Raw genomic sequence first — 13,903 nt, forward strand, 5'->3', positions numbered from 1 at the left:
CTCTGTGGTTATGGCTAAATAGCTAAGAATGACGTATTTGTCGGTTTCCGTAATTAAAACATGTCCTTCGAAATATCTTCACTATACTTGTGACCTTGTTGTTACTTTTAATGTTACAAACTGTTCTTTTAAAGCATTTTTATTATGTTGAAATCAAAGGACAACAACTTTAAAAAAAAGAAAACTCTCAAATAAAAAAAAACATATTCATATAGTAAGTTGTGTTTGTAAGAGATTGTCCTTTATAAAAAGCTCAAGTTGAACTATACCGCAAGTACCATTCTGGGGCTTATTATTCCAGCTACTCATCAGAGGGAGGACGTCACTGTATTTATTTTATTTCTGGTTTTCTCCGATTAGTGACATTTAGCTGTTTGTTTTTCTTTGAACTGCTTTCCAGTGCTCCATCTGCAATGGGGGTCTTTGTAGTGGGTTCCACATTTTGACTGGCACTTGAAGAGAACAGCAGGAGGTCGGATAGAACTAACCAGAATTTGTGTTTTGTGCTGTTGCGGGTTTAAAGCTATGGCAAACAATTAAAGATTTACAGTTTATATTGTTTTGTAATTTCAGAGATATAATGAAGAGTGTGACACAAGTGATTTAAGCAAAGATTAAATTTTTTGGTACTTTTAAATGACCTTTGAATTGTGTTTTGAATCGTAGATAAAAATCTTTCCTATTTTCCTCGATTCAGTTCAGACTAACTTTTCTCCTTGCTGACAGCGTTGTTTTTCCTTTAAAGTCAAGAGTGGGCAAGCTATCGAGTTCTGGATGCTAATGTGATGGTCATTAAGCAGTGGGCCACACACACAAAACCAAAGGACATCACACACACATACTCACCCCAGGACTAGAACTTCTGGAGTGCTTAAGCTCCGATGTTTTGCTTTGAAACCAAAACCCAAGTCACTATGTGGGCCCCAAATCTCAGAGCTGAGTAAGACCATTCCCACTGCCCACTGCTTTGTTGATAAAATTTTTTGGAAAGATGAACTGTTTGTTTAACTGCAGCAAGCGCTGACTTTCAGAGTCGAGTGGGGGCCTTGGAGTTCGTGGGAGGGGAGTGGAGAAAGCAATGCAGGAACGTTTCTGGAAACTGCTGCAGCCTTGAGGAGACAGCATCTGAAAACTATCTTTTAAAGACTTCTTTACCTTTCATATCAACTGGGTTATGTAGTAGGACACGTTTGGGTTACACAACCTCCTGAAAACTGAATGGGAGTAATTTTGTAATGAAGTTGTTTTTGGATTATTCTTACATCTATTTGAGATATCAGACTCCAAGCCTCAGTGTTGACTTTGGCTTTACACAGAGTTTTGCCGTCTTTCAGCTTGTTGTTCTGGATTGACAGCCGTGAAATCTGTTCTCATCAGTCCAACTTCAGCAGCTTTTTGCAACGGGAGCCAAAAAGCTGGGATACGTCTGCTGTCCACCACCTTAGTAACAACCATAGAAAACTGACTTTATTCTACAGGATCTCCTGTAATGCTGCTTCATGTTGTTTTTGTTCAGCTGTATAATAACAGGGTAATCACTGATGTTTACTTTTTTACCGAATAATTATTAAATGAGGTAGTTAAGTTGAACTGTGTCCATCTTTTGTGATCATTTATCTATGGTGATTCTTGTACAAGTAACAAAGGCTTAATAAATCTCAATAAATATATTAAAGTATCACTGTTCCAGACTTGACTTATTTAAACTAGAGATAGTAAATATTGCCCAGATTCCTGACAATAAGTGAAATGTTCCTTTACTCTGGCAAAGATTTTGAAACAATAGATCAGATGCCAACTTCAGTGTCATTAGAAGAGAAAAGTTTATGGCAACATTGGGCTTACTAATAATTTATGTTCTGTGTGTTTCAGACTGTACCTTGTACCCAAAATGCTGCAACACATGCAATTCCAGTTTCTCAAAACAAAATGAGGCCTTTAGTTTAACACCTAATGGACCTTTTTCCAAAATCATGTCATACTCTGCATCTTGGCAACTTCTTGTATGGTATCTTTACATGCAGCCACGCGAAAAACATGTGAGAACATCATGTTTCACAGCTTAAACTGGATGATATTGTTGTATCAGCTCCTTCATATTTCAAAAACTGGAGAACTGGAGAACTTTAGAAATGGACTCTGACTATGTATACCAGCTTATTTATCTGACTTGTCAAATTCATAGTTACAAGAACTGAAGTACAATATAATTTATTTAGTTTTGATTTGGCATTTTCCATACTTTTTCATCACTGTTAGCACATTAATGGTCAATTTTTAAGTGAAACTATTCTGTGGCAAGCAAAAATGTGATTAGATAGGGAATGATCAGGGTTATCACTGATCATGAAAGAATGTAACTATGTTACTTGTTTTCTTGTAAACACTTAAGTCTTTCTAGAAGCCTTTGTTGGTAATTGATTGAAACTAATCCACATATCCAGGAATACTAAGTGCTACATCTGGGGTTTGTGCCATTGAGCTTAATTTCTCAGGATTTATTTCATCCTGGCCAATAAGTGACCTGTGAGCAATGGCCATGAGTTTCAGAACTGTTTTGTGAACATAAAGAATCATCAAACAGCACTGAATAAGTTGGATATGAAACTGAAAATCTAATATAAACTTTAGCACCATTATTCAGTAGTGGTGCAAATGTATATGTTTTTATCCAGGACCTTTGCTGTAGACAACAAATTTGGGGGACCAACTCAGTTTTGAAATAATATGTAAATAATTTTATTTATAAAAATAAAAGTTTATTTGCATCTTGTATGGTAATTATCTTATTGGTAAGCTAAGATACAACTTTATTATATGCCTTTTTAGCTACAATCTCATATTGCACTCCTCCCATGAAACACTTCACACAGAGTCTCAGTGTCCTGTAATGTGGGGAACAAAATGGCATGGCTTTCTGGAGCTTTAAATTTGCACACTTTTATTAAAGGGCTATACGGTTGATCGAAACAAGTAGTTGATCTAACTGTAAACACCTCAGCCTAAGTGCTGAGTTTTATTGATATGGAAAATGAGACTTCAGCTACCAAAAACAAAAACAATCCAGACTGTCTGGGAGATAGATTAAAGGAAGTAAAAAGGATTAAGTAACCAAGGTTAGTTCTGGTGGCCTTTTAGAATATTTTTGACATATTCTCATGTACATCTTTTACCTAAAGTCATAACTTACAGAGGTGCTTGAAGGATAAAAGTGATCTCATTTCACCAAGATATCAGTAAGAAAGAGGTAAAAATGTACATCAAATATAGTCGTGAAAATGTCGGACAATTACTTCACAAAAATTGGACTCTACACACCTACTCCCCAATTTGGCTCTGTGTACATATGTTGGCAGCTCAGACACAGCAGATTAACACCGTCCCCATGCTCCATTACATAATTCCCACGTTGACAGGGCCTAGGTGTTTAGAGTCTGGATTTCTGAGAGATTGTAAAATAATGTAAGCTTGATTTTTTTTTTTTTTACATTTTCACAGTGGGTCTGATATTTGAGGCACATTGAGAGTTCTCCTGTCAGCGAAGTGCTACGTTTTTCTTGATTTTTTAAATTTTTATATGGTTGGTCTGTCATGTGGCTATATGCTGGAGAGATTCTTGGCTAATTCTTTTAACAGAAGTGAATGGATTTCACAGTTTGTCCATCATCCTTTTCTCTGTCCAGCTCTTACATCTTTCTTTGCTTTCCTTCTCTAATTTATAGCTTTCCCCCCAGTCCATTCTGTTTGTAGCTAACTTGGCTCTCATCTTTACATATCTTACTTTTCCCTCCTTTGTTGACAGGCTTGGGGCTTAATATCTGACTGTCTCGTGTGACGAAGGCGTATGTTTTCCATAACATGCAATACAAGAGACCGAGCCTGAACCAGACCACACAAGACGCTGGGATGGTGTTAGTTCCTAGCAAAGCGCCAAAGCTCTCTGATGAACTCAGAGAGGGACCCAGAACTTTGGCCTCAATTCTGCCCTTTCTCTGGTTGCGTCACTTTCCAGGTACATCCTTGAAGTGACCACAGTAGGCATGTGGAAGGACATAATGTATTCTCCATACTGCTAAACAGTTATTAGGAGGAAGTATCCTGAGAGCCAGGACCTCCACTGCGAGAGAAAAATGTATTACCAGCAGATGGTTTTTAGCATGGATGCACAACATTTCCATTCGCTGCCTCCATTAGAGCAAAACACTCACAGGAACTCACAGGCGTTTTCTCTCAAGATATAAAACTACATTTTTTTCTCCTCTTCATTACTGCTACAACAAAATCCTCCTCAGAGTAAATATTCTCATTGAGTGCCTAATTTGACACTCAACCCAGCACCTGAACGTTTTCTTTTTTTTGTCAAAAACATGAACAGGGGCCCCACCTGATTTAGTGCAAAACCCTTTAACGTCCCACTGAGAAATTTGAGCAGCGGGTGACTCATTTACTGGGCCGTCATCTGCCTTCTGACTGTAAAACAACTTGGCCCAGATTACATTATGTCAGAGATCCTGTAAAACATCTTAGTAACGAAGGACAGATGGTTTGACATATTACAAGACTTTGGAAAATAACAACAGGAACAAACACGCTGAGATTTGGCGATGCTGTGTGCAAGATCTATGTATTACACAATTTTAGATGACTCATCACAAGATTAGATTTGTCAAAAGGATACACATGTATCTTTATTTTCCTTGGGAGTAGTGTGAATACAATAGCTTAAGAATGAATAACCAAATAGACAATGGAGGTTTTTTAACAGGGTGGAAACTATTTTATGAGGGGAAAGATTCAAACTGGATTTCAAGGGAAACCTCCAGGTGAATTTCTTACACATCTGAATTTGATGGTCTGCTGCATCATGATGGTTGTCATTGTGGTTCTATATTAAATGGTTTCTACAAAATCCAGTCAGCTAAACGCTCCTTCATGTTTTTTCATTGTGGGTTGTTGTGAGTGTGCTTCACATTTTCTATTGCTATTCAAATCTTAACTTTATATTAGTTTTAGATTTGATCTCTTATTCACTTCCCATGCAAATCGATGCACTATTTAAAAAAAGTCTTGTTTTGAAAGCTTTTTAGGACTGTCTTTAAAATTACAGATAAATTCAAGAATGTAATTGCACATTAGAAAAGAAGTGAGCAATTTGAGATGGGGTTTCTTTGCTTGATACGTACACTATGATGGATTTTTATTCAAACATTTTTCTCTCTGGCTGCCAAAGGTGGTGTTCTGCACATTTTCTGAAATTCCTGCAGAAACTCAACCATTTTACTGCTCCATACTTTAAAGAACAAACATCTGTAGCATGGCTACGAAGGCATCTTTGTGCACTAATACCACAGTGTTGGCTGTAGATTTGAATCCAGTATCACTGGTTTCTTTTCAGAAGAAAAAAACACTGATACTGAACCCTAACCCATCTATAGCATGACTAAAGAAGTGCAGGAATCAACTCTGATTCTTATTGTGGATTCTTGTTTATGGACAAGACGTGGGGTTGTTCTTGAACACCTCAAATTTCAGGGTGACATTTTTGGCCACATGGTGAACACTTGGCCACAGCATTGAAATGATCCCAAACACACAACAGGACTGGATTTGAAACATATAAATCAGGTTAATGTTAAGATTGTTGAATTACTCCTGATCTCACTTCTGTCCAAAATGAATGGACTCTGTTTTCAATTCAGTTCCTCGTTGGGAAACCAACAAATTTGGTAGGTTCTTCCGTTACTGATCAGAAAAGTATTCCAATACTCAACCAGAATTATGCAGACAGCTGCAAAAGCTTAAATATATTTGTACTATGTGTGCTAATCCAAATTTGTGTAGATGAGAGAAAATGAATAGTAAATTGAAACATGTGTACCCAATTCTTGTTTTTAAAAGAATCACCTCGCTAAAGGCTCAGATTTGTCTTTAAACTCCAAAATTTGTTATGCTATTAATCCCCATAATAAGTGGCATGAACTCATAGGATCTAATCAGAAATTTAAACAGAAAGATAAAGTGAAATGGAGCTGTGGAAATTTATAAACATCTTTCATTGTTTCTATTAAACCCTGCACAGAACCGGTGAAAACCAAAGACGAATGTTTCTTCACTAGTGTAAATTTCTATATAACCGTACATCCATCACGTCTACATCCCTCTGGTGTTGTTACCTCCTCTCTGGTCATAAACTCTTCCTCCACTGCTGCAATTTGTGTTAAACTGCTGTTTCTCTTTGGTGCCAGGTGTAATTTTCTTACCAATCTCTTAGCAGATTTGCTCTCTGCTTTCTTGAAAGTGTTTAGCAAGGCTGAAGTCCAAAACACAGTTTCTGTGACCTAAGCAGCACACGGCTTTGTGTTCTCCATGGTTTCTATAGAGTTCCTGCTGCTGTTTACTGTAAATAAACATAGCCTTTAAATGTAAGAGACTCATGTCTCAATGTGACCTCATGGACTTTGTTTTGGCATTTCAGAGGGTTGGTGTCTGGGTAGGCTTTTGTTTTAGGAAATTAGGCTGATGAATGACATGGACTTGGAGATACATCTACATCACAAAGGTGAATACTCTGAATCACACCAGCGCTGTGGTTTTGCAGAAACAATGAGTGAATTTGAGCCAAAGAACATAGTGACAAAGTGAGGTTAGTAACATGTCAAAGCCAGCTCTTGCAGTGTCCTTGTTTCAGAAAAGACCCTTTATTTCCAAAGCTTTGTTTTCTTTAGCTAGGGAGTAAAAGTGTGGCTGTCAGCCTGTGGCTTCACTTCCTTGGTTATTTTTCAAGTCGTTGCCTGTGTGACCTGACTTCATCTGCGTGTGCAAGCAAAGGCGAAAGATGATAGGTCAGCATCAGCCGATGAAAAACTAAAGCTGTGGTTTCTCTCAACCTTTTTCAGAGTTTCTATTTTCATTTTATGATAAGTTACTGGTGATTTGTCATTTATAATCTATCTTTACCTTTTTCATATAAAGCAGTTATTCGTAGCATTGTATGTGACCTCTAAGGTAAATAGAGTGAATGCAAAAGTTCACAAAGGTTTTCACATTGCAACCTGGGGGGATTTTATGTGATAGACTAAAACACTAGTGCATAATGCATAATGTTCGTAATTGTAAAGTGAAAGAAAAAAAACCACATGGTTTTCAAATGTCAAATCAAAATAAATCCTGAATCTGAAAAGTGTAGCTTACATATGCATTCAGTCCATTTGAGTCAAAGTTGTTTACATTCTCATTTTGGTGCAGTTTGAACTGCAAGTCTTTGCATATAGAGTCGTCACACAGTTTTAGAAAATAACTGAAGAACAGTCAAATTGGGTAAGTATTTTTTCTTTCTTTTTTTGTGAGAGTGCCAAAGCGGTCTTCTAATTAGATTCTCCCACCTGAGTTGGGGATCCCTGCAACTCCTCCAGAGCCAAAATAAATCTCTTGACAGTCATTTCAAATATTTTGTATTTCTATCTGAAAGATCATGAAGTTATTAGGGTTGAATCAAAACAGAATGTCCTATCCAGAAATGAAGAAACAAACAAACAAAAAAACTATTTTCCTCTTTTCTAAATATTTTCTACTTGTTTCTGTTTCCTGTATCTGGTCATGTGACCTTATCTCTGACTTATCAGCCACATGTATTTGACCGCCACACCAAAAGTATCCAGCTTTTTACGGAGCATCTAAACGTCATTTATAACCTACAAAGTGTGTTTGTGCAGTTTTGCCTCCACAGATTTAACAAACACTGTCAGCTTGTTTACTCTGAAACAGCAGCTTTGAACAGAAGCACCTTCATTTCTGTGAGGTGATGAGCTGATATGCATGCTTCATTGTGAAGTGTGCATAAAAAAACTCCTCATACATGTCAGAGGGATATGAATGATTTCAAAATGGAGTCATTTTATTGTGGCTGTATTCCCAGCATCCACTTTTCTGCTTGCAGTAAAGATTTCTGCTGAGTAACTCGCCCCACTCCCACATTTGCAGCAGATGTTTCTATAGTAGAGCCTAATGTTGATAAAAACCTTCCCTCGCTTTTATAAACTGTTTCTGACGTAATTGGCAAGGAATCTTAACATGCTGATTTACAGTGGGGCAAAGTGGCCAAAAATGAAATCACTGTATTTCAGTCACTCCATTTAGTTTTTAATTTCAGTGTGGAGCAGCAAGATGGAAGGTTTTGTTCACAACATGAATGCAGACAAAATATGGAAAAAATAAGGATGTACTGCCAAAAGAAATTGGGTAGATTGGCGGTATTTGAGTTATTTAAATTGTATTAGCTATAGAAAATTGGAGTATTGTATTTAACTTCACAAACCTGTTCCTGTTTGTGCTGTTTCTACTTGAACCAGTCAGACATAGGGATTTTAAATAGTTTATATCAGAGGTCAACAGACATGAGTGGCCAATACAGATATTCAATAATCAGGCAATCCTCTTAATTGCCAGTTTTTAACAATTTACTCGTAAAGATGTGCCACTTGAGCACATCTAACTAAAATTGCTAACTAGCTATTACCAGTTTTGTACAAGTCTGATTTCTGAGATTTTACTCCTGAAGGAAGTTTCTGTGAAGACAAAGAAATGACTGAGATGATTGGAACTGTTTAAAGATGGAGAAATCCACATTTTCTGGTGGTTAGCTTAACTTTCTGGTTGGAAGTTCTTTCAGTTTCTCAGAAATTTGTAACATGACTTTAAATGTACAGAAAATATTCTCTTGCACAACCCCATTCAGCTTGTGTTTGCAAATAAGAACAAATGAACAGAGTAAAACCCAACCGGTGGTCATAGCAGCAAATTAAATATGTCTTCTTTCTGTCATGTTTGAAATTAGAAAGGACCCAAATGCAGTCATAAACTGTAGAGTCTGAGATTTAGCTCTCAAATTATTTTGCAGTTTGCCTGAGGAAACATGATCTTTAATTTGTTTGTTGTTTTTTTATTTTCTTCATCTTGAGCTTTTACAACGTTGAGTTTAGATTTAACGAAGGTTGGAACCTGGTAAGGACCAGCTCTTAATAAATTACTTGACCCAAATCTGTACATTGTTTATTAATGTATTTGACTGCTTATCAGTCAATCAACAGAAGAAAAAAAATATAGATGAATATAAAATCACCTATTATGTTGGTGATATCATCTGTGGAAGATTTATGGTAAAAAAGAGTCGTCTCTGTGTCTCCCAGGTCCAACCCCCAACTTTCACTATAAACCTTAATGCTTAATTGAGTCCTAACTCTCAGTGACCATTAACAGTCCCTTTACACCTATAAGGACAAGTCGTGCTGTTAACTTTGGCATCTAAAGTCCCAGTGGGACCTAGCAAAACCAAATCAGTGCTGCGAGTGTAATCTATGTAATCTATTCATCACTCTTGAATAGATGTGCACGATGCATGATTCCTGCTGGCTCCACTGTTTTCAAATGTTGAATGACTGATATCTTTATACTACATCTAAGAATTGTCAGGAAGTCCTACTCCAGGTGCATAAAAGCTAGAACACCCCCCTCCGCCCTGCTGGCACTCACACACATACGCACTTGGCCTCCCAACCTTCCCACTCACACAGACACACACTTCCTGAATTGAAAATGAAATGCAGCTGTGTTCCCGGCAGCACTGTGGATCTTGCCACTCATCTGTTATGAAAAATATCCTCAAAGAGGAATATTCCACTGGTGCCCTCGTAAACCGAAGGACCTTGATTTGACTCTGATCCTACGACGAGGAGGAGGGGCCAGAGTTTGTGCTGAACAAAAGTACATTGAAGTTAAGGGGACTTTGCTGAGTGAAACGTGAGTTCGGGGAAACAAGCATGTTGCTGAGAGTAAACAAGGCAGTGTTGGGAAGCGGGGGGCTGTTTTTGTGTCCCCTTCCCTTCACCACCCATTCCCAGAGGGAACTGTTGCTCTCTTTAATGTAGACCCAAGTTCTGTTTATCCAGATGTGGAACTTCCAGCTCCCCTAGTGGCCTTCAAACTCTAACAATATGTCCATGCTAAACATTTTTGCTCCAGTATGAAACACACAAAATCATGTGGTATTCACTGTTCTCACCCAGGGATCCAGGAGGGCACCCAATGCACAAAGTGTAAGAATGAATGGGCACTGAAGACCTCTATAGCTCTGCTCTATGTGCTGTGCACCCTACTCACTATTGCTGTTGCTGTTCTTGGATATAAAGGTAAGATGAGTTTTCTCTTCTTTATATTATTTCTGACAGTTTTTCCTTTTATGCATATCATATCGTTTTATGCATATCATCAGTGAAATCAAAATGTGATCAAGCAGTAAATAGTTACCAAAATCTGTATATAAAAAAAATGTTTTTAAAGGAAGGCATTCTGAATAGAAACCTGAGGTTGCTTCCATGAACACTTTTGCATGTTTTGAGACTTTTCCGCAGAGGCTCTGTCCATCCAGCTCACCAACGGGGAAGCTTAAATCACCTCGGACAAAAACTTTAAAAGGCTATCACAATGACCTGTTTTGTATTAAATCTTAGATGTGTCTAGATTTCCTGGGGGTGGTTTATGTAACACTGTTTCCTTCCTAGCTGACTTATAAAATAAAACTGTGTGATTCAAGATAGCAATGAAGCAACTGGTTGGTGACTTTCCCAACTATGAGTGTAAACTAGCCTAAAAGGCTGGAATACAGCAGGTCTTCGAGACTCAAAACGTCAGCAAATGAAGTGAGACACGGAATGCTTACATCTGTTACGGAGGTCTCCGGATTCCAGCTATACTTGAGGTCAAGCTGCATCGAAACAAAGCAGCCGCACCGATACGCTTTGTGTGGGTCACTGATGGAGAACAGAGAGAAGCACACATGCTAAGTGCATAGAGGAGTCTGTGTCTTGCTGACATAACCATCTGGAGGTTGGAGTGTATTTGAACTGTGGTTCCTTTCACAGAGCAGCGCTTTCGTACGAGTAAAAACTCAATTTTAGTGGGTTCTGCTGAAGCTGCACTCAGTTCACCCGATGCCCATCTGGCAACAATTAGACCAGCATGACAACATGCAGCGTGGAATAAGAAAGACTGACTTTGCTCAAAACGTAGGGGACTGTCGTTGTACAGGCGGTCAAAGCACAGAGATAACCTCTAAAACACGTTAAGTTCATGCCGTTTACACCAATTGAAATAATGAGGGTACATATGGGAATGTTTAACACAACTGCAGCAGGGACATTACGGTTTCAAACTTGGAAAAAGACTACAGAACTGATTTCTGAACTGTAAAAAACAGAATCAGGACGTTCAGCCCAACAAAGCCTTTAAGAGGTTCTCCAGAGGTGTATGCTTGGGGGTGCGATGGAAAAATACTGGGAGAAGGTTATGGGGTGGAGACAAATGAGCTGAATTTAAAAAAAAGAGGAAAGAAAGGCAGTCACTCAAAGTTGAAATTTAAACAGCCTGCTCACACAAATCAAAGAAATCAATTACTTCTTAAGATTTGTAGCGCCAGATATCCGCTTGAATAAAGTGCGGGGGTCTAGAATTTTTTTTATCTGCACAAAAATGCTTAAGAAGCGAAGCAAGTTTTTTTTAAAACAAATTTTACTGAAATTCTTAGAGACAGTAAGATACATGAAAAGCAACATATACGAATAGGAAATATGGTATTGTGAACAGATTTTCACTTTTCTAAATTAACATTTCATGTTTTAATTAAAAAAAAACAATTTAAACAAATCTACACCAATGTGGGAAAAGAATTAATCCCTTGCTGAATCATGAGTAACTGTTGTTAAAGTAATTTTTTGGTTCATTAGTCAAACCAATGACAGTTTACTAGCTAACTTGGATAAGACATAACTTAAACATGCCTGCTTGGCAACATGAAGTAGGCTGAAAGATGTAAAACAGGAACAAATCATGCTCTATTGAATGAAACAGAAGAGAAACAAAATTGCCTATCAGTCTGCAAAGGGTTGTCAAGTCACTTTCCAAAAATGCATTAGCATTGACCATAGAATTACACAAAGTGGAGTTTTTGGATATCCAGCTTAGATGTTTTACAGGCTTTTCACCTTCAAAATCTATCCAAATTGGCCAAATAACATTATATCATAACCGTTTGTTTACAACTGTAAAAATAGTCCCTATAACAGAATGGCAACAGTATTGCAGTGACCAAATCCACAACCGAGAAAACAGTGAAGTTTCATACTGTGGGGCTAAGTCCTTACAACTACATGTGATTGGAGTGTGATCAATAAGTGACCTCATTTTTACTGAAGGCAATATTTGATTAATCTGTTTGACAGCATGGGCAAACATTTCACACATAGACCTTACCTTAGTAGGTACACAAATATAAACCAACCAGCCAGAAGAGCATGACTACAGGGCCTGCATAGCTGCACACAACCAGGGTGGGCTTAACGGTGTGTTCGATTTCATGTTGTACACTTTTGAGAAAAGGAACGTAGAACTTGCACTTAAGTTTCTCTTGGAGATTCATCAGTGTTAGAAGGCGCAGAGTTTCCAGTAAGGCGCAGTAAGTTGTGCTAATGCTACATCCCCTTAAATGATTCCTGCGATTGTTATTTTTGTAACTCTAACAGATTTGAAGTCATAATTTCCAGTCATGATTTACAGTGTATGAAGAAGTGCTAAGACAGAACGGTCATGTCATACTTGGCCACCGTGAAGGCCGCTAGTGAGACAAAGAGCTGCAAACAGGAGGTCTCATTATAATCATAAGTTCACTGAACACCAAAGCTCTTGGGTGCATGATGAGAAACCTAATATGTTTGACCTCACATTTACAACATAGTAGAAGAAAATCATTATATTTAAGGAAACAAAGTACATTATCCTCTAATTTTAAAGATGTTCTAGCATCACAAAACCTTGAAAAATCAAACAAGAAAATAGGAAATAAATAATAATATGCCTTTACCGTTTTCTATGGCAGATTAGTGGTTTTTAAAACCCCAAAACCCATCTTCAGAGACTATAGCTAATTAAAATGATTAATTATAAATAATAATTATTGTAAAATATTTGTACCCCCAGCAGCTTAGATGTCTCCGCTCATCCCTGTAGCTGAGAAGTTACAAGGATGAGCGGAGGGTTAATCGTATTTCTTATCTACTGGGGTAAACAGTTTCCCAGCAGAAAAACCGATGCTGCTCCCAGTTGGAGGAAGTGTACCCCTGGAGAGGCTGGTGGTAGAAGTGGGCTGCTCCCCTGGAATCCCAGACACATTCCAGAGGAAATGAACGCTGGTGTCGCCTGTGGGGGCGCAAAGAGCCTCCCCGCAACAGTGTCTGTCTCCAGTGGGTTGTCTTTGATCCGTCTGTTTACTGAAGAATTCCCTTCACCCCCCCCCCGCACCCTGATGTCAGTTCCTGTCCCCCAGGCCCTGGCCTGTGTCCCTCCATGCAGCCTCAGCCTTGGTCCAACTCACTGACCACCCAGTATTTTTGCTAAGTCATTGTTTCTTCTTCTATTTGTCTTTTCAACACATACATGTGTTGCCCAATTTCGAACTTCCTTTATTCACCTCTTGTCTTTTTTTTGCTTAATGTAAGCAATGACTTTAATAAAGTCTATCTTTATTACATGCCTACAAGACATGCAGATGAATTCCTGTAGTATTAATAAGGTATTTTCATTGGTTCCTTCTCTGAGCTCTTTTATATGATGATGTCTGTAGCTGGAGGTCCTTCTGCCTTTTTTGTGGTCTGTTTAAAGAAATATGATCTTGTTATAACACTAAACTTTATGTTACCCCCTTTGTTTTCTTTGCAGTGGTGCAAAGAGTCGACAGTGTGTCTGAAGGTATTGCAAGCTATGGCGGAAAGATAATTGCGGTCGAGACAGATCTAAAAAAGCTTGGTACATATTTACTAGAGGTTATATAAGAATACAAAAGTGAGAGAGCGAGAGA

The 13,903-nt window shown here is 38.1% G+C and overlaps 1 protein-coding gene across 1 annotated transcript in view; it reads left to right on the forward strand.

Annotated features, from left to right (window-relative positions):
* colec12 (collectin subfamily member 12) overlaps positions 1-13,903 on the forward strand; it is a 35,787-nt gene that overhangs the window by 16,189 nt on the left and 5,695 nt on the right. The window contains exons 3-4 of the mRNA XM_014468587.2: positions 10,062-10,184; positions 13,765-13,851. Coding sequence (XP_014324073.2) covers positions 10,062-10,184; positions 13,765-13,851 — 210 coding nt within the window. The remainder of the gene's footprint in view (positions 1-10,061; positions 10,185-13,764; positions 13,852-13,903) is intronic.

The sequence above is a fragment of the Xiphophorus maculatus genome, chromosome 21 (genome assembly GCF_002775205.1).
Source record: "Xiphophorus maculatus strain JP 163 A chromosome 21, X_maculatus-5.0-male, whole genome shotgun sequence".
In the NCBI taxonomy this organism is placed as follows: domain Eukaryota; kingdom Metazoa; phylum Chordata; class Actinopteri; order Cyprinodontiformes; family Poeciliidae; genus Xiphophorus; species Xiphophorus maculatus.